The sequence below is a fragment of the Polypterus senegalus genome, chromosome 10 (assembly GCF_016835505.1).
Source record: "Polypterus senegalus isolate Bchr_013 chromosome 10, ASM1683550v1, whole genome shotgun sequence".
Taxonomy (NCBI): Eukaryota; Metazoa; Chordata; class Cladistia; order Polypteriformes; family Polypteridae; genus Polypterus; species Polypterus senegalus.
In genome coordinates, this window is record NC_053163.1 from 161,129,097 (window position 1) to 161,155,797 (window position 26,701).

At 49.0% G+C, this 26,701-nt stretch overlaps 1 protein-coding gene across 3 annotated transcripts in view; it reads right to left on the reverse strand.

Annotated features, from left to right (window-relative positions):
- Window positions 1-1,781: 1,781 nt before the first annotated feature.
- grin3bb (glutamate receptor, ionotropic, N-methyl-D-aspartate 3Bb) overlaps window positions 1,782-26,701 on the reverse strand; it is a 162,061-nt gene continuing 137,141 nt past the window's right edge. For 2 of the 3 annotated variants that reach the window (XM_039767157.1, XM_039767156.1), the window contains exons 3-9: window positions 19,146-20,226; window positions 15,555-15,700; window positions 10,197-10,312; window positions 7,874-8,025; window positions 4,601-4,765; window positions 4,426-4,493; window positions 1,782-1,933 (exon numbers count right to left, since the gene is read on the reverse strand). In XM_039767157.1, coding sequence (XP_039623091.1) covers window positions 1,879-1,933; window positions 4,426-4,493; window positions 4,601-4,765; window positions 7,874-8,025; window positions 10,197-10,312; window positions 15,555-15,700; window positions 19,146-20,226 — 1,783 coding nt within the window. In that variant the 3' untranslated portion in view covers window positions 1,782-1,878. Of the gene's footprint in view, window positions 1,934-4,425; window positions 4,494-4,600; window positions 4,766-7,873; window positions 8,026-10,196; window positions 10,313-15,554; window positions 15,701-19,145; window positions 20,227-26,701 lie in introns of those variants that run through there. The other variant, XM_039767158.1, reaches the window with a different exon arrangement.

Genomic DNA, 26,701 nt, shown 5'->3' on the forward strand with positions numbered 1-26,701 from the left:
CTACCCACTGCGCCACCGTACCGCCCCAATCTAATCTATCTATCTGTCTGTCTATCTTTCTATCTTATATAGCGCCTTTCACATCTATCTACCACTAATAATTGGCACCAGCGAGTGATGACATGTTGCGTGTAAGATTAGCACACTCTGCACACGAGACCCTATAAGGATCCTATAAAGCTGTCATATAATGTCCCTCATGTCTCTATTATATAGCACCTTTCATATTTACTGTATGTGCCACCAAACATGAGTGGTGATGTGTCACACATTGATTAGCACTCGCATGTAATGATTTCCCCGCACAAAAGACAATGAAGAGCCTGACGCCCTACTATGCAGTGCTTTTCACATCTCTCTGTCTATTATATAGTGCCTTTCGTATCAGTCTATCACCCGTTTGTGTAAATGTAACTGCATTCTGTTTCCCAGACTTTATGGACTGTTATATAGCGCCTTTCACATCTCTCTCTGTCGTATTCTCCTATTGTGTACTAATTATGTTCTTTACCCCCACATGTCAGAACTTTACTGTGCACAGGATCTGTCGTGTTATATGGTGCCTTTCCCACGTCTCTCTCTCTCTTTGTCAGTTTGTATTATATAGCGCCTTTCACATCTATCGCCAGTCACCGGCCCAGATTTACTTGTCGATTAGCAGGTGCACTTCAGATGTTCACTATGCACAGGACAATATGTAACGCTCTTATATAGTGCCTTTCTGTCTACCACACACCTTGATGTGTTTCTTGCACGTCAGGACCACCAAGCAAGTGATGTTCCCACTTCTCAGATTCCCAATGAGGAGCAGACCAGTAAACGTCTTTATATATTTTTGTGCAGAAAGAAAAAAGAAAAAAAAGAAAAGAAAAGAGAGAGTAAACTATAAATGTCCCTCGTTAAAGAGTCGCTCATTTAAAAAAGTCAATGATGTGGCACCGAGATTCGTCTCTGGCCACTCAAGCTGCTCTGGTGACATATGGCACTCGAGTGGCTCTGTTGGCACAGCCTCTTCCCTGGGTCTTCAGCTGGTGCGGCTGGTCGCTGCGTCCCCTGGAGTTTAGAACAGCTTTGTCCTCGACCCATGCATCAGAAGCCATGCACAGCGCCCCCCTGAGTCCTTGTGAGTTATTGCGTCTATTGGCGCCTCCTACTGCCAGCGACCGGCCGCACGTTCTGCATGAATTTACTTGGGTGGGGAGTGGAATGGGGTGGGGTGGGTTAAATTTTAGCGAGTCTGAAGAGTGGGGTTACAAAGAGGAGGAAAGGAGAAGCCACCGAGGTCCCCTGTCCCCATGCGTTGCCCACCACCGATGGTCGCCTGGGGCCCCCGGAAGCCCAGACCTGCGGACGGCTCCTGCTGGACATCGTCTTTGGCACCAGGTGACTGACCCCATCACCTGTCTTCCTTGCTGTCTTTGGCAGGTGGCACATCTGAGGGGGTCTCTGTCACGGACTCACCAGTGCCAGTGTTGGCTGGACCCTCCTTTTGCTTGTCCTTCTCGGTGTCCTTGTTCTTGTCCTTGTCCTTGTCCTTCTCCTGCTCCAGCCGTGACTCCAACTCCTCCTTCTTTGTCAGGAGGGTCTGAAGTTGGCCTTGGATGTCGCTGATGCGCTTCTGCAGTTCGAGGAGCTCATTCTGCTGAGGCGGTGGTGACGTTGCAGGTGGCACTGGAGGTCGCGGAGCCACTGGACCGCCATTCTCACAAGGCCTGGATGACTGGCTGGCTGGCGCACCCCCTCTGCCCTTAGAGATGGCTTGAGCCAGCAGCCTGCTGCTGTTGAGGGTCTCCAGGTTGAAGTGCACGCGCTTGTTGTCCTTCTTGTCCGGGATGCTCTTGCTCTTCTCGTTATTCCAGTTGGATTGGAGATGGGACCTCAGGAGGACGGCCCCCTGGGGGGGTTCACGGCTTGAGTCTTCTGAAGATTGCAGCTAGGAGAGACAGAGAGAAGATCAACAAGTCAAAGATCTGCATGCAAGAGCCCACCAAAGTGTCCCGACCGGCCTAGAGAGAAGAAATGGGTGAGGGGAGAAATCCCCCAGAGCCTGGCACAGTCAGTAGAAAATGAAGGGATGACCCTGAACTGAATGGGCAGCAGTGGGCAGGGCTGTCAGGCGCTATACTGTACAAGGTGGGCAGCCTCATTTGAACCGCCGTCTGCGTCGGGCACGAGGGGTGCAGGCGCTTCAACCGAAGGCTTTGTAAGTCGCTTTGTATCCTGCGTGGTGTGCAAGGAGCTATAAAACATGAAGAATGGCATGATGAGGGCACAGCGCAAGCACAGATCAGCTTATTGCTACTTAATGGGGTTAAAAGACAATTTGCTTGTTCAGTGTGAAAGGCGCTATATAAGGACTGATACCACGGTAACCGTTCTACATTATAGAACCATGTATAGAAAATTGCTATATTAATAACTTGTTTAAAGCACAAATCAGGCTCTTTGTAGTTAATATTAATAGGATTTTAAAAAAACACAAAGATGACCCACTTGGTCTTTGTGAAAGGCGCTATATAAAGAGTGATGTGTTAATAACACATTTAAATTATCTATCTATCCATTCATTATCCAACCCACTATATCCTAACTACAGGGTCACGGGGGTCTGCTGGAGCCAATCCCAGCCAACACAGAGCGCAAGGCAGGAAACAAACCCCGGGCAGGGCGCCAGCCCACCGCCGGGCACACACACGGGACAATTTAGGATCGCCAATGCACCTGACCTGCATAAATCAGGTTACTTCCAGTTAATGGGACTGAAAAAAAAACAAAAGATGACCCAGTCACTAGATGTGAAAGGCGCTATAAAGGATAAAGATAGTTATACTGATGACACTTAAAGCTCAGGTCAGATTAATTCCACTTAAGAAGATAAAAAAGGCGCTATATGGAAAAGCCTGCTGTGTTGATAACATTTTGAAGGCCTACATCCAGTTTATGTGAAAGGCGCTATATATAACGACTGGGATGCTGCTCACACATTTCAAGCTTCAATCAGGTTACTTCCAGTCAGTGGCATTAAAATGCAATGTTGATTTGTGGAAGGCACTATATAAAGGTAACATATTTAAATAGTCTATGAAAGGCACTATATATATAAAGATCAGCTCGTCTGTGCTTTCAATGTTATTTCCTGTTAATGGGGTTTTAAAAAAACTCAAATACAACCTACGTGGTTTGTGTGAAAGGCGCTATATGAAGACTGTTATCTTGTTAACACATTTAATGCATAAATCAGGTCACTTCACATTAATGGGACAAAAAAAAAATAAAAATCAAAAACAATCCATTGTCATTTTGTGAAAGGCGCTATATAAAATAAAGCTTGCCATACAGATGACATTTAAAATGCGGTTAACATGATAAAAAAAAAATTGCACACAAACACGACCCGCTTGGTCTTTTGTGAAAGGCGCTATATCGGACCATTGTAAAAGCAGCGATCAGGTTTGATCCAGTTAATGGGACAACTTGATCGGTGTTGGTGAAAGGGGCTACATACACATAGGGGGGCTCTAACATATTTAAAAGCAATGGAATGAAAACACACACAGAAGACCCCACTTGGGCCTCCAGGGGGCGTTGTGGAGCGTCTCTCTCTCTCTCTCTCTCTCATTCACTGCTCACTCCCTGTGTCCCCCTGACCTCCTCTTCCTCCTTGAGAACCTCCACGCCTTTTGTATTTTGGTTCATTTTTATATATTTAATATATATTTGAGCCCATTTATATTTTATATAGCGCCTTTCCCAACAAGTGAGATGTTTAGACTCTTTTCTGTGTGTGTGTGTTTTAACTCTTTGCTGCCTTTACAGTTGTGCTGTCCAGGATTCCAGGTGGTGCCTGTAGGGGGCGCTGTGACGTTTGTCATTATGAAATTAGAATTTGACCCCTCAAAGGTCCAGCGTGGCTTTGTCACCTCACAAGTGAGCTTGGTGTGTGGCTGAGGGGACTCCGTCCAGGACTGACCCCCATCTTGAGCCCAGGTAGGCTGCGGCCCCTAAAGACCCTTCGGATGTGATGTCATAGTAAAATGTTGGCATGCACTGAAAAGCTTAGGGTCCTGTAGTTGTGTCTGGTAGTCCTCAAAACAGACAGCATTTTGACTGCACAGGCTGCATCCTGATGGGGGGTGTGGGGGGTGGGCGCTACTACAGTGCAGTGAACAGCTGATATTTTTGAATGCAGTCTGACTTTGGACCCCCGGGGGTCTTTTCTTTGACCACATAACGAGGGTCACAGTCGCGGTGGAGACCCCTTGTCGATTCTTGGATCAGGACATCTTTGCATAGCAGAGGGGATCAACTGAACTTCAGAAATGGGTCAAGCTGGAGGGCAATGTGAGGAATGAGCCTGTGGTCTGCCTGGCCCATGCGACCCCCCCTAAGCTCGGGTCCCCCTAGAGAGTCCCCTCCCTTACTGACCTTTTTTCTGCTTTGGCCCTTTGGTTCTTCACGTCCTCGTAGGTCATGTTCAGAGCGCGGTGGATCCTCTGCAGCACAAACACAACATGCAGGGGGGTTTTACTCCTCTCTTCCATGCGGCCCACCCAATAAACAAAGAAATAAAAAGTCGCCTGCCTGCCGCCCTGCGGCTCACCTGACTGGTATGGAGCCAGTACTTGAACTTCTGCCGCCTGCGGATGTGAGGCAGGATGAAGCGGAAGAAGGCGTGCTCTCCGGCGAGGGTCAGCAAGGCCCCTGAGACCCCAACGCTCAGGAGGACGAAGAGCCCCGAGAAATGCTGGATCCCCATCTGCAGAGTCTGTAAGGACAAAAGAGGAAAGAGGAATCATCAGTCGTCAGTTTGACATCCAATTGGGGTTCTGGGAATGATATTTATATTGACCACTGGGTGGCAGCAGAGCGCTTTGCTTCATTTCTTCAAGTCCATTAAGGGAAAAAAAAGGAAGGAGAGTTTCAGGGAATTCCACCCGCCTGTTTGCTTTCTGAGGTGCAGTCGGAGTAAAGCCCACCCAGACAGCATAGGACCACCGCAGGACAGAACGCCAGTCCAGTCAATCGTACTGGTCAGGACATCTTTGGGAGTGGCAGGACAAACAGGAGTTTGTGGAGAAGTTCAAGAGGCACATGGAGAGAACATGAGAGGGTCCTGCGGATGGCAAGCAGGCTGCCCACGACCTTCTTATGGCTCCACAAAGCTACATTTGACCTTTTTTAACATAAAGACTCTTTGATGTCAAAGTGAAAGCGGAGGGGTGGTCTCTATTGGGGGTTTATGGGAGTCACAGGTCTAAGGGACAACCCTGTCAGGGTCCTTGGTTGCCACCAGGGGGTGCTGCAGGGAGAATGAGCCCCGCTTCAGGGGGCTTCCATCTGACCTGGAAATGCTTCTGTAAGGCTTTTCCCCGCCACAGGAAATAATCGAATATATAGTGCCTTTCACGTCTATCTATCTACCGACCATCTTTCTGGATATCAAATCCTGCCAACTACCCCAGCTAGCTATCTATCTATCTATCATATAGTGCCTTTCACTCTATCTATCTATCTATCATATAGTGCCTTTCATTATCTATCAATCTATCTATCTATCATATAGCGCCTTTCACTCTATCTATCTATGTTTCTATCTGTTTTAAAATGCCTCTCCTATTTTTCTCTATCTATCTTTTATATAGTGCCTTTCCCTTTCATCTCCCTCTTTATTATATTGCACCTTTCCTGTTTCTCTCTCTTTATTACATAGTGTCTTTCATTTCTGTATTCTATCTATTTATTATATAGTGTCATTCCTCTGTATCTCTTTCTTTATTTTATAGCGTCTTTCCCCTCTCCTTTCTATTTATCTATCTAATTAAAAACACATTCTATTGGAACACCAATGTAACCATGAAATTCCTTCCTCTCCAAAATCCTCCAAATGACATCTCAGATCTTTTAAATGAACACCCATTGATGATGCCCTCTGTCTCCTGGTTGCTAAATGTCTTCTTCATTCGTGGCTCCGCATGTTGGCACAACGTAAAACAGTTCTGGTTAGTCTGGAAGTAGAATTCCAACAATCTTCTTTTAAACTGATATTATTCATGCCACCCAGCAGGTGGCGCTGTTTCCACCGTTTAGGACAGGAACTGTGTGGAGCCTGAAGTGCCACGCCCATAGACGCCGCATTCACTGCGTTGCCCAGTCGACTCGATACGTCAGCGCGTCCGCCATATTGCGAGTGGCAAAAGTGCCATTTAAACTAAGACAGGTAGACGTGGACTCCGGGTTTTCTGATGGAAAAACAACAACGTTTAAAACTGTCATTTACATACAACAGAGTTTGGCGAATCATTTAAATGCAATTATTTATATCCATTTATACACTAATAATAGCAATTATTAAATAGTAATTATTATTATTATTTTAAATAATTCCTCCCGTATAAGTCACATTTCTCAGACTGCCTTCTTCCATCTCCGACACATTTCTAGACTTCGTCTTGTTCTTACCCAGCACTGTACTGAAGTATCGCTCAATGCCCGAGTCACCTCACCTATAGATTACTGTAATGCTATTCTAGCTGACGTCCCACACAAACGTATCCATCGCTTACAACTTCTTCAAATTCTGCTGCCAGGATGATAACCTGCTGCTCTAAATCCACTGAACACATCACACCGATGCTCTCTCGACTTCACTGGCTCCCTCTTGACGACTGAATACGACACACAATCCCGCTCTTGACATTTCAAGCTCTCCACACCTCGCTGATCTCCTCCAGACTGGCACTCCTCTCCTCACTCAGATCCTGTAATTTGAGGATTCAGTCTGTCAGTGTGGTGAGCCTTAGTTTGTGGAGCACATGAACATCAAATGATGGTCGTCAATTTCAAACTGTGTTTCCTCGATGTCTGAACCAATCTCAGCCCAAACAGACTGACTGATCAAAGATACGCTGACATCTTGTCTGAATGTCGACTGTCAGATAACTCGCTTGGCTACTTTGACCACCTCGACTGGACCCTCCTTTGTTTTAATGTGAGCGAGTGGTAGCTTTGATCATATGATGCCAGTACAGCGTCTGTCACCAGACTAGCATGGCACACGTCACAGGACAGACTGCTTCCTGACCTTCAGAGTTTGAGAACCGTTAACAGCTAACAACATCTACACAGTTAGTGACTGAATACGTTGTTTGGAGGCTCACTTGAGCTCATAAATGCACAGCTTTGCTAGCTTAGCCTGGCGTAGCTAAAGTTAAGATTATAAAACGGGATTTTCTGATGGCCACATATAATTACAATAATTGTTCAGCCTTACCTATGAAATGATCAGGTTTGGCGCGTCCAGCGGTTTGTAATCCCAAGCAGCACAGTATCCGTTACTTCACTCCACAGCAGTGCCACTCGCAATATGGCGGCGACGTTGACGTACGATGCTGCTGGTCATGCGCCGTCTAGTAATTCCTTGTCTATGGGCAGGGCTGTGTGACTCTGCACTCTTATTGGCGTTTCAGATGTCTGTGATGTGTCTTTGTGGGTGTGGCGCACAGGTGGGCGTGTCTTGTGTGAATGAGGGCGTGGTCGGCTAACTAATTTAGAAGTAAACCCACGTGTGTTTGTCCTTTAACTCCCGCCACAAGCACCATGTCAGTGACACCAGCAGCCACTAGGGGGAGCCAGCTGCAATGGGAGCAGCAGGCGATAGCCAAGGGGTGGACAGAATGACAGTTATGAGGCTTGGGTGGGCAGCTAGGGTTCAGCACAGCACCAGATGGAGCCCCCCACCAATGACTGGCCAAGTGTCCAGTTTGGGGCGAGTGAACCCCAAATGGGTCAAAGGCATGAAGCCCCTGGTTGTCTTTTAGTTGAAAACACAGACGTGTCACCCACTGTCACTGACCCCCACGCTGACTCGACTCACCTCGGTGACGGCAAACACCCTCTTGCCGCAGGGGATCACCTTGTACCACTTGTCGTGCAGCATGTCCATGAAGCCATCGGACTTGTAGCGGCTGATGAACTCGGAGAGATTGGAGGTGAACGGCGAGTTCTGGGGCAGCCCGATGCCATAACCTGCGGACCAGGAGAGATGGATATCAGCCTGTATAGCGCCTTTCACACTGAGCACATAGCTTTAGGGGCAGATGACTTGTTTGGAGAAGGACAAGCAGGATTATTACAATTCTCATAAAAAGAACAGTAAATCAGTTTGTATTTCTATATAGCGCCTTTTTGTTAGGACCATCACTAGAAAACGCTATGCTTATCTGAAGCATCTTGAAAAACCCAAAGATGATCTTCAGAAAGTGAACACACACGGTCAGGCTTGTCTTGAAGGGTGGCATGGTGGTCCAGTGGTTTGCTCTGGGGTCCTGGCCTAGAGTCCATCCTGACTGAATCTTCTCCACAAGCCAAGTGGTGAAGGCCCAGGACCTTCCAATTCACCTTCCTGACGTGTGCCAACAATTCTAGCAAAGCTCGGGACCTTGGGAGAGTGGGCAGTGCGGAAAGGCGCTATAGGGACTCGGGGAATGGGGATTTCTTTCTATGATTATGGGCTGTCCACTCACATTCCAAAGATGCCCAATCTGAGTGTGTCCAGTGAGGGGCTGGCATCATATCCAGGGCTGGCACAAAAAAATGGCACTGGATAAGCAGGCTAGAAAATGGATGGATGGATGTGCTCCCAGTCTGAAGCAAGTGGGCAGACTGGAAACCAGCAGGTCCATCTTTATCAAAATCAAGTGCCTTTGATACTAAGAAACTTTCAGGAAAAAATGACCTTCAGACTTTGATATCACAATTTGTGTCAAGAAACACAAAGACACACTTCACCTTTCCAATATAGTGCCTTTCATTGGGGACACTCTCGTGACAGTCTCATCACCAGCCCTGACACTCCAAGTGTGCCAACAACCTCATTGACTCTGCTGGTGCCCTCAAATCGTCTTCCATCCATCTGCCCATCTGGCCATCCATCCGTTTTCATAGCCACTGGTCCATGCCAGTCAACACCCGGTCTGATTAAGCAGAAATGCAAGACAGTCGGACATGGCGATGGACATTGATCCCACTTTCATTTCTATAGTGCCTTTCTCAGTGAACTGCACGCAGTGGCACAAGCAAGAAAGGAAAAGTCACACAGAGTGACGCCTGGCATCAGCAGCAAACTGGCAGTCATTGTTGACACCTGAACCCGCTCACCTCGTGCTGATATAGCGCCTTGCTAAGCCCAGCTGTTGTGTGGCTGACCAGTCCCAGCACAATCCGCTCCTCCATACTTGTTACGCAGGCTGCTCACCCAGTCCAAGGCAATATAGCGCCTTTCACTTTAACAGAAGCCTGCAGGGTATTTTAGTCTTCTAATTTCTAAGAAACCTAACATTACGCGGACCCCCTGGGAGATTCGGCCAGTCTTTATTTTGTGGAGCGACTTCATGAGTCCAGAGGCCATTAAAGTGTTCGACATCCCAGCAAATAAAGGTGGTGGTCTCCCTTTATAGCGCCTTTCACCTTGAAAAATGACACAAGTCCACCTTAACAGCATGGAGGACTACACGAGTGCGTTACACAGTCCGGTCATCTAAGATGAGCCTTTCGAGGGAGACCACCGGGATTTGGACTGAATGGCAGCTCTCTGCAGACGGTGGGAATATGTCGGGAAAATTAAAGAAATGATAAATACACAAATAAAAGTACGAAGACATGTGACAACAAACAAATGAGAAGTGAACAAACATAGATAGAAATACGCCTTGAGCACAGGAAAGGCGCTATATAAATGAAGGGCATTCTTCTTATTATGATTATAAAAATTCATTTCGTGTTGTTCTCGTGTATTTATTGTCACAATTCACAGTACTTGTATTTATTTAGTCTTTGTAATCGGCCGGACCACCGAGTCACGGTGGTCTTGTCAGGTGATTGAGCTCATCTCTGCACAGACCCCATCCGTGACCGACCCCGTAAATCCGCTTGAGGGTCAGTTATTCATTCTGGGGGAACGTAGACAGACCAACGAATGAAGTGTGAGAGTGTCCTGGGGTGTCATGGAGTCTGATGGACCTCCGACAGAAACAAAGGAGGAAAGAAAAGAAAAAAAAAGAAAAGAAAAGAAAAGCAGCCTCGCACCCCGGAGGACTTTGGATGAATGGCAGACCAAACAAAACTCAGTGATTTCGAGACTTGAGAAACAAACAGACGTGAACAAAACAAAAGGACCCTCGAGACATAAAGACACTTACCCTCGATCGCAAACGGCTTGCCCACCGTCAGTAGCTTACAGTCGGCATCGATGGACACCTCGTAGTCCAGGAGGGCTTTGTCCATGATGAAGGCGTCCAGCTGAGGCGGATCTGTCCTTCAACACAGAGGGAAGAATAAAGTAAGAACTGCGATGAGGACGAGGCAAGTACAAAGAAGCTACTTCACGTGTCTACACAAAGTCTGACACCTAGGGGGCGCTGTGGAGCAACTTGCGGCGTTTTGAGAGACGAGACGTTCAAGCTGAAGAAGAATCTCGGGGGCGACAGCGGCTCGGCGGCCACGCGCTGCACGGCTCTGATTGAGCGAGGAGTCCAGCGCGACCGACCGCGCACAGAATGGTCAACGAGAAACACGAAACCAATTCCTCGGGAAAAGACCTGAGCGCTGCGCGAAGGCGCGAAAGAATCGGGATCGGCGGATCTTAGCACAGAAACTGCGTTCATAAAAAAATAAAACTTACACAGTGACTTGATTCTGTCTATTAAGTCCCGTTCGTGGTAATCTTTCCATTATATGGTGTATTTCACGCCCATCTGTCTTAAAATGCCTTTCATCTATCTATCTATCTATCTATCTATCTATCTATCTATCTATCTATCTATCTATCTATCTATCTATCTATCTATCTATCTATCATATAGTGCCTTTCACTCATATATCTATCTATCTATCTATCTATCTATCTATCTATCTATCATATAGTGCCTTTCACTCTATCTATCTATCTATCTATCTATCTATCTATCTATCTATCTATCTATCTATATCTATCTATCTATCTATTATTTAAGTGCCTGTCATCTATCTATCTATCTATCTATCTATCTATCTATCTATCTATCTATCTATCTATCTATCTATCTATAGCGCCTTTCTTGTCTATCTTTTATTGAGAATCATTTCTATCTCTCTGTCTATCAACTCTCAGCGTCTACAGAGATGTCGCATTTCTATTGATTATAGCGCCTTTCACATTCGTCTTTCAGTTGCACGAGGCAGGAGTCTTTCCAGTTCTGGTTTTGCCATCCTCGCCATGTTCTCTTGTCTCTCTTGCTTTATTCCAAGCCCTCGGCTTTCCTCCCTAATTTTCCATCTCTATGTCCCGAGGACCACGCAGCTTGCCCACCCGCCCCGTCTCTCGTCAGTATCGTTTGCTTGGATCTCGAGTTCCCGATGGCTCACGTCTGAAGCCAACAGTCCCGATGTCCCCGATGTCATGCACTTTATTTCGTAATCAAATCGGAGATCAGCTGGCTGTAACATCTCCAACCCACCAACCCCACCATGTCACACTCTGTGCCCAATGCCACCCTTGATGTCGTCGGGTTTCTGCTGCTCCTGGACGTCACGTGCTGCATGTCCACGGACTGGCATTCCCATTCGGGACTTCTTGTCCCAGGACCAGGAGAGCGCCGACCCCTCCACTCCTGCAGATTTTCCCGTTGACTGACAGCTCGTGTGTTTCGAGCTCAAACAGAATATGTGGGTGTGCTGTGGCGCAGTGGTTTCTTCTGGCGCCCTAGACCTCCACTTTGGCGTTGGCACACTCTGCATGATGTCCATGTCCGTTTTCTCGGTGGTCTCCCCGTGAGATTGGGTGAGAACGCGCGTCGTGATGGATGTTTGGTTCGCACTCTCCGATCTATGTAATGAACGGGTTCAAAGCCCCTGCAGAACTTGTAATGCATTGCTTCCTTTGGTGGGCTATAAGAAGCCATCAGCAAGCGGCTGGCACCCTAAACGTGCACGCGCGCCGCGTTGAAATACCGCGCGCTTCCACTGCACGCATGCGTACTCGTCTCGTGCCTTTGACCGTCATGGACGCCTTCTATCCACGGCGACTTACGACATTTCACATGCAATTGGTGACATTTCTTTTGCTTTGAGAGTTGCGGCGCAGGCAGGTGAAGTGACTCGCTCAGTGTCACACGGGACCAGTAGCGGGGTTTGAAGTTCAGCCCCACGCCGCTTGCATTTCTCCGCCCGTCGGGGTCTCTCGGGGTCCCGGGGTGGCCCTAAGTGTCAGCTCTTTGTAACTTCTCTTTAAACGCGACTGGTCAACGCTTTCTGTAGTTGCTATCTTATTTATTTCTTTATTTCTTTATTTATTTCTTTATTTTTCATTAGGCAGGCATCTTCATTTTTATTTTTCTCATAAACGGCCCCGGGATGATTTTATGGCGCACTCTGGGAAAGCACCGACCGCATTGCATTCTGCAAATCCCCATCTTCAAAGGATCGGATGAAGGCGGCAAACGGACACGATGGAATTCGTTTAATAATTTAGTGTCTGTAATTAATTTAGATAAAAGTGAGAACGGCGAGCGCCTTCGACTTCGTCTCGTCGTCTCTTTGAATGGTCACAACAGCTGATGATTTATTCTTCTGGGCTCTCCTCACCACAGGACATTTCAACACCGACTTCGTGAGATTCTGCAGCGTGGCAGTTTGGTGGGTTCGGGGTGGGGCTTTGCCTGAACCCCCAAACACCCCCCAAACCCCCAATGAACCCAATCAATCAGCTCTTCGGTCCTTCAATTCTGCAATTTTATAAAACAAGCCCACCTCAGTGCCCCCCGTGCATGTCTCTTCAGCCCAATGCTTTGTTACAGTCCCCTCTGAAAGTCACACATTTGGGGTTTGAGGGTCACAAGATGAACCTGAGATGAGACTTCAGACCTTCAGCTTTCATTTCCTGGTGTTGACATGTTAAACAATACAGACCCTTTGTAGCGGACCACCCAATGCTTCAGATGGTCTTAAAGTAAAGCACACTTAATATTTGGTTGCACCAACTGCGTCAAGCCTGCGGCTCCTCATCTTCTGTCCTGTCTTTCCATCATTCAGTTCTTCTCTTCTCCAAGGTCTCGTTCTCCTTAAGCCCCCAATCCACGCTCCGGTCTGCTGGTTGACTCAAGTCCTTTGTCCTCAAGTCCTCAGATCTTTGCCTTGCCGCATGGAGGAGTTCCTCCCGATCACTTTGGATGCATCCCTCTGTCGCTTGGCAGACAAAACGTTTGGAATTCCTTGTGGTGCTGCCACCCCCCCACCCCGAGATTAGTAAAGTTGTCGCAGAAGCAGCCACGCTGACTCAAGCCATGACGTTACACCCAACCTGCTTGGCAGATGACCTCGTGTGTGTTTTTGGAATTTTCTTCCCCGCTTTGGCCCTTCCATCAGTTGTAGTCTTATAAACGGCCATCTCTGTACCTTTATGAAAATTCCATCTTGATTCTTACTACTGACGGGTGGTTGGCATCTTGTGAATGCCCTGCTCTGTGGAGGTCATTTGTGATGCCACCGACTGTTGCTTTTGGATGTCCCTTCTCAATGTTTCTGTCATCAGCCATTGGTGTTTCCTGTGGCTCAACACACCAGGCCTTTCTCTCTTTTTCAGAACTTTCCAGATGTTTGTGTCGTGCTCCTCACTAAACGCCCCTCGTTTCTCAGCTTTTCTCTGGCAGGTTGTCCTTCTTAACAACAAGTGCAGTCTTCACAGGTCAGACACGAGGCTAAAACCGAGAAATCCTATTTACTCAATCTAACAGGATACGCCTGGGGGGCAAGAAACACCTGGCAGTCACAGGCTTCAAAAACACTGGTGGTCTGCTAAAAAAGGTGCCACCTTCTAGATTTTTTAACACATCAGGTTGTCTGCTGCATGACCAATGACCCCTGAGTGTGTACTCCTGTTAAGACCACCAATGGCAGCAAAGTCAGAGGTGACTAAGACTGACTCCAGCACCCCACCCCATCCCACCAAGGGACCATCTAAAGAGGGGCAACAACCAGAAGTTCCTCGTCGTCCTAAACACGGATCGTCCCAACAGGACATGAAGCGTTGACACTCACAGCCACCAATGTGGGCAGCTCCCTTGTGCAGGCTCCCCTTCCATGTATCAATGACAGACAAATCGACGGACCGCCGTGACATAAATGTCACTACCAGGAACTAAAACCTGAAACCTGGAACTGTCGTCTTACATTCATCTTTTGATCTCAAACCTAAATGCCTTCAGTGCATCACCAAGGCCAATGCACTGGCCACACAGAAGAAGAAGAAGAAGAAGAAAGAAAAGAAAGAAGAGGAGGAGGGGGAGGAAGATGAATCGAAAAGAAGAAGAAGAAAAAGAGGAGGAGGAGGAAGATGAAGAAGAAGAAACAAAAAAGAAGTGGAGGAGGAGGAAGATGATGAAGAAGAAGAAAGCAAAGGAAGAAGAGTGCCTATTATATAGTGCATTTCACATTATCTATCTATCTATCTATCTATCTATCTATCTAGTGCCTTTCAAATCTATCTATCTATCTATCTATCTATCTATCTATTAATTATCTTCTATTATATAGCGCCTCTCAATCTATCTATCTATCTTTCTGTCTTAATTAAACAGAACCTTTGATTATCTCTCACATATAGCGCCTTTCACGACTGTCTTCTTCCCTTCTCTATGTATAAGACCACGCCAGAGGAACGAGCCCGCGCTGCAGTGACACTCGTCGGTGGTGACAGGTGACCGTCTTGCTAATTGTCGTCGTCCCCGCGCCTCCTCGTCACTCGCTGGCTGGTCGGTTCGGCGCTCGTTCCTCGGAGTTCAGTAATTGCGGCGGCCCCGTCTCTATAAATAAGCGCGGTGCAGTCATTTAGTGTCGCATTACACGCCGCTTCAAGCTCCATTTAAATAAAGTCGTCAATTTCTCTGCCATTCTTGAACGGCAGCGGTAATTTCCGAGGCTCCCAATCCATTCATTTCTGTCCGCTCCACATGAGCGCAGGGGGTCAGATTTTTTTTTTTTTTTTGCCGGGCGCTAAATAAACGGGACGCCGCTCTTCATCTCGCTTAGCGGCTCCTCAGTCATCCCCGTCGCTCTCCGGCAGACTGCATCAGATGAGATGTGACAATCCCGACAGCACCTGATGACGCCGCCCGGCCGTTAACGGAGGCATTGGCGGGCCGCGCTTGTCACGCCGCCGTCTCATTATCCTGTAGTGCGCCTTGCATGGCTGCCACTTTGACAGCTTTTCTCTTTGTCTTTCTTTGCAGCGGCAGACGGCTCGTGTAATCAGAAAAGGCTGCAGGTGTGTAGGACCGGGGGTGTGATACCGGAGATGAGGCCAGTGAAGGAAGCAGCCATGAGCGGCGCGCTCTTCGTCTCCCCGTAGCGCGGCGGAGCGGACACTGAAGTGGGCGGGTGGAGAGATGGCGGCCAGAATGACATGTGACACCTGGACATGACAAGCACGCGCTTTGGGGGTCTAAAGATCTGAAAGTGTCTCCTTCGCAGCGTTGCAGACAAAACCCCCCCGCCTACCCGCACCCCCCTTCCACGTCGCTTACTTGAGCGTGGCCACTCCGTCCGGCGTGGTGGGCTCGTTGAAGCGCCGCATGTACTCGTGCATCTCTGGGAAGCTCTTCTTCATGTAGTCCTCGGCGCTGCTCTCCCGCACCGTCCCGAAGCGAAAGCCCTGCGAGGGGTGGTGAAGCTGGGGGGTTAAGACACCAAAAGAGAGAACATCCCCTTAATTAGTTTCTTTCTTTAACGACTCTTGTATTTTATGGTTCACCGCTGCCTAATTGAAATCAGCTTTCAATCCATCTTTATCTGGAATAGCCCCCCTGACTGCTGTGAAGCCCCTGACAGCACAGGAATGCACAGAATCCGAGAATCGACCCCCAGTTGTTTCTTCACAGATTGTGGAGGGACAATGACAGCAGCACAGCAATGAAGGGGGACGCTTGTTTCGTCCACCTCTGCTCCTCACATGCGATGAAGATGGCAGCTTCATCACATCAAGCAATCAGTCTCATCCAAGCCAAGCTCCCTTCTTCTGTTGACTGTCACCACAGTGTGCCACTCTGACCCCCAACACTCTTTAAGGTCGTTTTTATATATAAAAGTGTTTGAGTCTCAAACGGGGAGTCAACCTGTACCCATCATTGCTTGGGGGCACCATGTCCCCTTGAGCCAGCCCTGAGTTTGCAGTGACGTTTCCACCACAACCCCTCCATTGTCAGATATCAGGACTTCAAGCCACCGGTCTCTGCCAGTCACCTTCCATTCTTGGCTTACTACAAACTCCTGACCCCCTTCACAGGCCCTTAGACTTCACCACAGAAGATAATGAGGTGGTCTTCACTTAATAGAGGAGACCCTTCTCATGTTGTGGATGGAGACCTCAGTCAAGCCAGGAGGAGAACCCCAAGAATGAAACCTGCAGCCTGCTGGTCCCCCCAATCCACCCATTCTGTCCCACCCACAGGTCCGACCCTTTTTTAACCCTAACCTGCCTATTGATCTCCTTCTGTTGACCACCTCACCTACGCTGGGCAGAGTTTAAGGGCTAGACTGCGGGGCTCGGCCCACCCAACTGATGCCCTATGTTACTAAGTCTCAAATCAATGGGGTTTCCCCTCAGGCCACAGTTGATGTAAATCCATTAAAAATCAACGAATGTGGCGCATGGTGGTGCAGTGGTGCTGCTGCTGCCTCGTGGGAAGGAGTCCGGGTGTCACACCCCCATGACAGTTTACACCGGGGGTCCGCGTGGGTTTGCTTGTACAAATCAAGGTCATAAGAAATCTTTTTAAAAGAGGATTGTTTTGAATGAAAAGGAAAAAAAATACAACAAAGGGTTCAAAAAGCAAAAAAACGAGTCGCGTGAAAGGCAGAAAGCAAACTCCATAAGAGAATCCAAAATCAACAGCGAAAACGTCAAAGTCAAAAAAAGAGCAAAATGCTTTCAATGACCGCAAACACCAAAATGAACCTCCTGGACTGCAATTCCCAGCCTGCCTTTACACAGCTGGGGGCGGTCCCTTAACAGTGATGGACAGATGGCCCCGCCTCTTGGAGATCCACCCACAAAGTCCATGGAATGTGAGAGAAGTGGAAGACACGCATAAATATGAAGAAAATGAGCAGATAATGCAGAATTAAACAAATAATAAATGAACAAAAGAATAATTTAAAAAATGGGAAACCACGAATGAACAAAGAAGATAAAAAGAAGCACATGAGCTCTGGCTTGACCATAACTGACATGAACGTGACGCTGTCTTCATGAGCGAGGACAAAGGACCGTGCGGGTGAATGTGGCAGAGGCAAGTGAGGTGGCAGCGCGTTTCCGTCAGAATGGCAGAGCCCTGTAGGTGGCGCCACTTCACCACACATCTCAATGCGCCCATTTGAAGCGCCCGGTCACCTTCTCCTTCGAGGACAGGTGGCATGGAGCATTGTAGGGGGTGCCAGTCCATCCCAAGCGTGCCACGCTATACTGATTGACCTGACTTTTACAGATTGGAAAGAAACCCACATGAACACCAGGAGAACACGCAAATGTCACATGAGTGAACGTAAACTGTGCAGCTACAAGCCGTCTGAGCTTTGTGGGGGTAAAACACGTGAAGAGTCGGCGCCGCCACGTGAAGGTGTCTAATCAAACGGCTGCAATGTGCACCACTCTGAGTGTCCAGCTGGCATTCTGGGCGATGCCGCAGTCTACTTGTGGACAGAAATGCCAGGGCAGACAGAAGTAAGTCGTGTTGGGCAGACAGGCAAACAGTCAGACTCCAATTATCAAGTTCTCGCCGACATGACTAATTACCACCAGCGACACTTGATTGCATTTCCTTCAATTTGTTGCCATTTTTATGAGATTTGCACACAATGCATAAGGAGCACCTACTGTGGTAGCCATGTCTGTCTGTCTGTCCACATGAAACAACTCGTCTCCTAGTGGACTGATTTAGTTGAAATTTGGCAGACTTATTCTTTACAGCAATTTGTCGAGGCAGTTCAGGTTTCCTTCAGCTATCTCAAGAACTCACAATCTCCGCCTGGCGAATCTGCACACACATCTAGAGCACCTTCAGACCCGTGATTGAGGCGGGCTGTTCTGCACTTAATGCCTTACGGGTACCGCTGGTTAATGTATGCCAGCGCTTGCCCCCTGCTTTCGCACTCCCACCCTTTGACTTTGGTCTCCTTCTCCTTAAGTGGATCACAGGATGACTCAAGAGCGCCCCCCCGTGTTCACCGCCATAACTTCCCTGCTCGTTTTTTTCTGTGTTTTTAGTGGATGCTCTTTTGTATTTCAGGTGCCTCCTCTTTCTGAGTGTGAACCTTTAATACGCAGAGCAGCTTCTCTCTCGGCTTTTCTTGTGCGTTTCTCGTCGCTGGCCTCTTGTAATACTCGCCCTACTGAATGCTGTTAATTTTCATTAATTCAGTCTAATTAGTGTAACCACAAGGTGGCAGCACTGCTCTAACACGTACTGCTTCATCAGCCCACTCATATAAAGCAGGCGACCATAATGACCCCATAAACATATAAAGGGTCTGTCATTCAGGTCACATGGCAGTCGTCTGGAGCAGAGAACTCCTAAAGCCCGCCTGGCACCCTGCCAGTACCCCACCAGTCCCATAGCACGACCGAGTGAGACTTTGTTTGTGTCTCTTTAGAGGGTCGAGCCTGGAGGGCTGATAACAGACAGGGTCTGTCAAAGTCCACCGTGGCACTCCCTGTGTGATTTCGGGCTGCACAAAAATAAATTGTATTATTGTGATGGCAGAGCCCCCCCCTGCCAGTCGGAGGTCAGTTTGATGAATTCTTACTTCCATTTTGCTGTCAAGTCACTTTTATTAGTACAACACTAGGGGGCAGCACTAAACTGACATCTGAAGAAAACTCCAAGGGGGGTTTTAAATGGTGGCTGAGGGCCTCAGGTCAACAGGAAGAGGTGGGGCGAGGGGATACGGGGCCTGAAGCCCCCCAGCCCAGCCGGCTACTTTTAGGGTCTCTTCTCTTTATTATTTGTCCTCTCGTCTTGCACCCGGCTGGCTCAATCACTCAGTCGGCCTCTGGGGGGCCTCGTTTCAATCACCCGTCCTTTCTATCCCGTTTGACCACAAAGAATGCACTCACTCACCTTGGCATCATGAATTCCTGAAAGCTCTTCGAAGGTCTTCTCACCCACCATGACGGCGGCCAGGTTGGCCGTGTAGCTGGAGAGGACCAGAAGGCAGAAAATGGCCCACAGGTTCATGAGGAAGCGTCCCGTCCAACATTTGGGGGTCTTGCTGGAGACAGTCCGGCCGAACAAGATGGCGTAGCACAGGTTGAGGGCCGAGGAGTACGAGAAGACCTTTTTGCGGTTGCGTCCGTGAGGCGTCATGCCAAATGGGCTCTTCCACTCATAAAGCGTGAGGAAGAGGGCGGTGAGGTGGAGCGCCATGAAGATGCCCACCCACATGGACCAGTGCAATGGCCACATGAAGGCGCCGATGGGGGCGGCTGTGTCTTTGCTCCGCACTAAGATGCCCAGGCTTGTAGAGAAGAAGGGGCTGGTGAAATCCATGACTTTGCTGCGGGCCGAGTTGATGCTGAAGCTGGTGACTGCCAAGTCTGCGGCTCCACTCAGGAGGTCCCCCACCAGTCCTGTCCAGCGGCCGTTCTTCCAGGCGCCGTACTTGCCGTCGCCGACGATGTAGAGGTCAAAGTCAAAGCGCAAGTCCTCGGCCAGCTTCTCTAGCAGGTCGATGCAGTACCCGTAGCAGCACTTGCGGAGGGCAGGGGGCACCGCTGTGCTGTTCTCCTGAGACAACTCCTGGAACAGGCGGTCCAGCACCTCGGAGTCATTGGTTCGGGGGTCCAGGCAAAACTGCCCCGCTGGACAACTGCCATCCTCATCCACTTCACGCGTGAAGACGAATGGGTGCTCCACCAGGGTGACCACTCGCAGATGGCTTCTGGAGATGCCATCCCAGCGGCCACCCTTCCAGCCCGCCTCTCCGGCCCACCGTCTCCATGGCCCTCGGCCCTGCCAGAAACTCTGCTCCTCGATCTCCAGGCGGCCGCACTGCCAGGTGCCCACTGTGACCCAGGAGGGCTGGCCCAAGGGGTCCCGCTGTAGGCTCCAGATGTGGAAGGTGTGGGTGGTCAGCACCAGGGAGACGTTGGCAACTGACACATGTCCGGTCATCCCGTCGAAGGAGGTGTTGGCCAGAAACCTGCAGAAAGACAAATCACAGGGGCAGCTGAGGGGGTGGCAGAGCTGTGGTGACATGCCATTCTGTGTCCGTACTGTAAAGGGGGAGGAGCGCAGGGACGATGAGTGTATCTCAGTGGGTCCCACTGAGATGGCTCACCTGATTTACACCACCCCATAAGCCCTGGTCCTAATCGCCTCCTAACCTTGGACTCCGTGGTGTCCTGTAGGGGGCGACCTGTTTACCCTGGTGATGATGTGACGCCATTACTGTGGTTGTTCAAAGTGCAGGACATTCCCAGTGAAGCCTTCTGCATGTCTGCAGCATGGGCTCCCAGTCTAAGAGAGCACGGCCTGATGGGATTTGTAGTTTAATTCAGAGCTGCCTCACCCACGGGGGCCCTTACTTTCAGGCTTTGTGCCCTCTGGTGTCCAACAGCTGCAATTACCTTCAAACTTCAGGGCTGCTAAATGCATGAATGAGTGGAATTAGGGGCTCCCCCATTCTTCTGACAGTGGTCCACTACAGTTTTCTTTTACTCTATTCGTGGCTTTGAATGCAGCTGCTCAGCTTTATGGAAATTATAATGAAATTTATTATGGTTAATGTAGCCACAAGGGGGCAGCACTGGCCATCTGGTCCAGGACTCCGATCTTTCTGCACCAGAGCATCATCCCAATCAAATAAACCAAGTGACAATAATGACAATAATTAAAAAGGGACACTCTATCAATTTAGATGGAGTCTAAGTGGAGACCCCTTGAACTCAACTGGTACCCCACCAATGCCCTACCAAACTACTCGGTGAATCTTTGCCAGGGGGCACCAGTACAAAACAGCACATGTATTGGAGATGCCAGCCCACCTGGCAGCATGTGTCTTTGGAATGAGGGTGGACCCCTGAGAAAGCCCACCTGAATGCACACAGAGGTGGGACTGGAACTGGGGTGCATGTGCTGTAACATTTGCATTGAGGTCAGTTTGATGAATTTGCAATCAACTCACTTTTATTAGTACAACACTAGGGGGCAGCACTAAACAGAAATCTGAAGGGATCTCCAAGGGGGGCTTTAAATGGTTGCTATGGGCCTCAAACCAACAGGTAGATAGAAGAGTAACCTGGCAAGTGAGAGGAGGAATGAGGGTACACGGGGCCTGAAGCCCTTCAGCCTGGCAGGCTATATCTAAGATCTCTTCTCTTTATTTGAACCCGGGCCTTATTTGTTCTTTCATCTTGTACCCAGCAGTCCAGATGCCCACCCAGTGCTGGCACTGTCACACTGGCTTAGACGCCTCAATCCCTTAGTTGGCCTTTAGGGGACCTCATTTCAAACACTAGTCCTTTCTATCCTGTAAGCTTTTGATCACAAAAATGTATTGGAGATGCCAGCCCACCTGGCTGCATGTTCTTTTAGAATAAGGGTGGACCCCTAAGAAAGCCCACCTGAATGTACACGGAGGTGGGACTGGAACTGGGGTCCATGTGCTGTCACATCTGCATTGAGGTCAGTTTGACGATTTCTTACTTTCTTTTTGCAATCCAATCAGTTCACTCTTATCAGTACAACACTAGGGGGCAGCACTAAACTGGACTCTATAGGGATCTCCAAGGCGGCATGTGGGTGGGTCTAACTGCAGTACCTGTGATGCCAGCCATGCCATGAAACACCCACAACATCAAGAAAAGCTCACAAGGTCGGTCACGAAATGCCCCTAAGTCACTTGGTTGACTTGACAGTTGTCATTTGAGTCAGATGACTGTCCCTCACTCCTAACCTTAAGCTGGCATACTGGCGTAACATCACTGACAGATTATGTGAAGTGGAGACCACCTCCATGGAGGTCTGCAGCTTGACTCTGTGGGTCTTGACACGCCGTTACATGAGTGATGTCATAGGTATGGTGGGCTGCAGTTGTACTCTTTTGCCAAAGAGAGCTTCACATACCTCTATGGGCAGATGAAGTAAGAGGGTGGCAGAGGGGGCACCAGCCAGCTGCACCTTGGCATTGTCGGCTCTGTCTTGAGCCCCTCATTGTTATTTAATCCTGGGTCTTATTTTTTTTTCTCATCTTGCATTTGGCAGTTTGGATATCTTTGGTTGCCCAGCAGGTGAAATTACACCCAACATTCAGGGCTGCAGCTGTGGCTCGATCATCAAACAGGGGTGCACTCATAGACGTGTGGCAAGGGGGGGGTCTCTTGTGGAGTTAAAAGTGAAAAGACAGATGTGCTGATGGAGGATGGATGGACCTCCCTTGGGTCAGTTGGCAGGCCTGGAAACCCACCTGGTAGCTCCTGCTTGGTCTGCTGGGGGTGCCACTTTGCCTACCTTTACCCACATTGACTGGCACAGCTGCTGGTTCAGTTTCTGCTGCTGCCTTGTTGTGTGATGACGGCTGGACTGGAAAGTCAGTCAAAAGTGTACAAGGTGAGCTTGCAAGGAGGAGGAGGAGGAGGAGGAGCGCCCCCTGGTGGTCTTTCACTTAATCAAACTAGCAAGCTACTGCAGGGGAAATCCCCACTGAAAGGGCACCACTGCTGCACGGACCCACTATCGGGACCTTGCCCACTGTGAATGGCGCTTTATATGTATCGTATTAATTACATTAACGCGGCAGATTGTGAAGTGTCCAAACATCCCCTCACAAATAAGAAACATTTTTCCAGATTTTGTGTGTTGGGCATCCCCACAGTGGTGCCAATGCCCATCTCAATGGCGCCAGGGCTGGAGTGGAGTGTTACCAATAATGACCATCATAGAGTCTGATTTGTATTTAGTGTTAATGTCCCCCTGCACTTAAACCACAGTACACTACAGTGCCCGCCTTCGGTGCCCTCAGTCTCAAGTTGGCACATTCCCCCCATAGTCTCCTCCTCCTGTCTGTTAGGTGACAGCCGTGGACTGCTGGATCCCGTTGGACCCCCCTGGATTCAGAAAGAGGATAACATGGTCACTGAATGGTGTCTTCCCACATTGGGTCCTGCTCCCGCTTTGCCATGCCGTTGTTACCATTTGGGCAGTGCCAGGTGTGTGGTGCCAGGTTGCTGTTATTGTTAAAATTTTCCTCCTGCACATTTCATAAAGCCACCTTGCCATTCTGCTTGCTGTGTAAGGCACTCTATAAAATAAAGATGGCTACACACGAAGTCTGGACCCCCCCAGTGCACCCTCAGAAGTCACGTCAGTGGATTTCATTAACACCAAAACCAATTACCGGGCAGCCCAGATGGGACGTCGCCTCGGGTTCGATGACCTGCCCAGCTGCACAGATGAGCCGCTGTGATTTGCTGCTGGTGGTGGGCTGGAGGTCAATGAGATTCCTTGTAGCCGCCTTTGTTCTGGCTGACGGATTAAGAATTCCAATTAGCAGCTGTTTGGTGGCCAAGTGACATTAAAATTCATGTCACCTCTTAAAAAGAAGAAGAAGAAGAGAAAAAAAATGAGGATTTAAGGACGACAGCAGGGAGGACAAATCGGAGATGAAAGTCGGTGCCAGAATGTGAGATTGGCCAGCGATAGCCATGTGAGTGGGACATGCGGACCACTTTGGCACTTCTGAGGTCTGCGAGCTGCTTGTGTAGCTAGTGGGGGCTGAGGGTCTTGGGGGTGTGAATTAGCCAAAGCTGCTTTGAAGTATGGACCCCTGGGGTGCTAAGGGTCTTGTTGTTGTGTGTGTGTGGGTGGGGGGTGTAGACATCCTGAGAAATGTGTGGTGGGATGGGGTGGGAGAACTGAGGGCTTTATGGCTGGTGGGGAGATGAGAGGTTTGAGGGTCTGCAGGCACAATGAGGTCCTTGGTGTGGGGATGAGCTGAGGACCTGGTGGAGTGCAGGAATGCTGAGGGTGTTGTGGGTTTGTGGGAAGTGGGGGTGGTTCTATCTGAAGGCCTTAAAGTGTGCAGACACCCTGGGGGTCTTAAGGGTGAGCGGGCTCTGAAGCTTTGAGAATATAGGCAACTTGAGATCTTTGGAGTTGCTAGGGGGTGTAGGGGTGAGGGCACTGGTGTTAGAGGTGAGTCGAGGACCCTGGGGGGCATTCTTGGGGTGGTCAGTCAGTCAGACATTTTCCAACCCGCTATATCCAAACACAGGGTCACGGGGGTCTACTGGAGTCAATCTCAGCCAGCACAGGGGGCAAGCCCACTGCAGGGCACACACACACACACCACAGACAATTTAGGATCGCCAGTTCACCTAACCAGCATGTCTTTGGACTGTGGGAGGAAAGTCACGCAGACACGGGGAGAACATGCAAACACCATGCAGGGAGGACCTGGGAAGTGAACCCAGATGAGTCTCCTAACTGCGAGGCAGCAGTGCTACACACTGCGCCACCGTGCTGCCCTAGTAGAGGTGATGCAGCTGAAATTCTTGAGGGGTGCAGACACCCTGAGGACCTTAGGGTATGGTGGGCTGGGAGAGCTGAGGGTCATGGGGATTCAGGAATACTGAGGGAATTAGGATAATTGGTGCTTTTATTGAGACCCTTTAGGTTACAGGCATGTGGAGGACCTGGGGGTGAGTTGAGGACCTGGGGGGCTGCAGGCATGCAGAGGGCATCGGGGTTGGGGACAGACATCCTCAGGGCCTGGTGGGGTCCTCAGACTGTCTGTGAATGTCTGAATTGTAGAACAGGACACCAAACTCCACGTTTCCACTGGATGGTTGCATACAACGCAGAAGCTCAGACACTTTCATTCAACATTGTATTTTTTTAAATTATAAAAATATTTTGTTTTCATCAAATCAAAAATATAATAGTAATAAAAATAGAAGTAAAAAATAAATAAATCGAATTGTCCTGCCTTCCGAATTGGTCTGCAGTGAGGTGTTAAGTTCCATCACTGGCCAGCAGAGGGCAGAGTCCTAAAGCATCAACACCCCAAGCTTTGTCATGCGGTTGCGATGGCAGTTATTCTAGAAGGCGCGATGTAAAACAAAGGAATTTGTCCAGTTTAATTATTTGAATGGACGTGTTTTTATAAAACTTGAATTTTTGTACTCAATTCTTAGTTCTTTTCTATCAATAACTACCAACTATTATGAGATTCAAACCTAAAATATCTGTCTTCCTAACTGGCTGTTTTGCTGCCATCTCCTCTCAATTTGCCCTCGATCGTGGCACCGGCGTGCTGCCAGGGCTTCACTACACTGACAAGCTCATTGATTTTTTTTAAAAATTTGAATATTTTATTTAAAAAAAAATTCCATTTTCTTTAAGTACCTCTCCTGCGCAGGTGCCAGGGGGCATTGAGTGCACTGCAGGTGTCCAACTTGCAGGGGGCGTCAGTACATCACAGCACATGTATTGCAGATGCCAGCCCAACTGGCTGAATCTGCTTTTGCAATGGGGGTGGGACCCCTGAGATAGCCCACCTGAATACACACAGAGGAGGGACTGCAGCTGGGGTCCATGTCCAGTCACATTTGCGTTGAATTTATGTTTCCACTTTTTTCAGGCGTCGCCAGTCCCATCCGCATTGGGCACAAAGTAACGGGTAATCTGTATTGGGGTTCATCCAGGAAGTGTGCGACAGAGAATGGGTGGCAGAGTGGCACGGCAGTACTGATGTCTCACCCCTCCAAGACCTCAGCCTTCAGGTATGGCTTTGACCACAGGTGTGTGCTGCCCTTGACTGGCACTGGGTGCTCTTCACCTTCTGTTTTACCCTGTGCCCAGCTCATAGAGCTACTCATGCTGGTCTTAAATTCTTCTGTGCCCATGCCACTGCAGAGAGACTCAGTCATCAATGGAGGTGACAGGCTGACCCCAGCAGACTGTCACTGGCATCAGATGCACTGATGGGATGGTGTCAATGAGATGCCAAGCTGACTGAGACATCTGTTTTATTGGCATAACAATGGCGTTGAAGCGAGGCTGCCAGCTGTGATGGGGGCAGCTCTAGTGTTAAGGATGAAATGCTCAGGGTGCCCAGCACTGCTCAAGTGGGCCATAATGGCAAAGGATGACCAGTGACATGATGACAGGCATGGATGGGCCTGTAAGGCTGTGATGGTGAAAAGGCCCAAAGGGACAGGAAAGGCCAGCATGATTGTGGACAGACTGTGAGGAATGGCCATGGTGCCAACTGGTCACATGGTGATGACAGGACAATGGCAGATATATCAGAATTGAAGAAGGTGCAGGTTTGGTGGTCCTGCCAATGAAATGCATGCTGGGTAGACCCTGGTGACGATGCTGGTGATGAAGGTGATGCCACCTTCAGGACTTTTGAGTGTTGAGGGTGTCTGGGCAGTGCTGCTGTGGCCTCACCAAGAAGATGAGGAGATGGATGGTCCAGATGACATCTGGAGGTTTGATTGTGCTGTGATCTGCACATTGTGACTCCTTCAACAGGAAATTAATGATGAGGTTACATTGGCACCCAGGGAGGTGAACATCATTGTGGTGATCCTCACACTTAGAAGATCTCAGCAGGACTGATGTGATGGTGGTGAAATAAAGATCAACTTCTAGGATTTCAAGTGATGCCA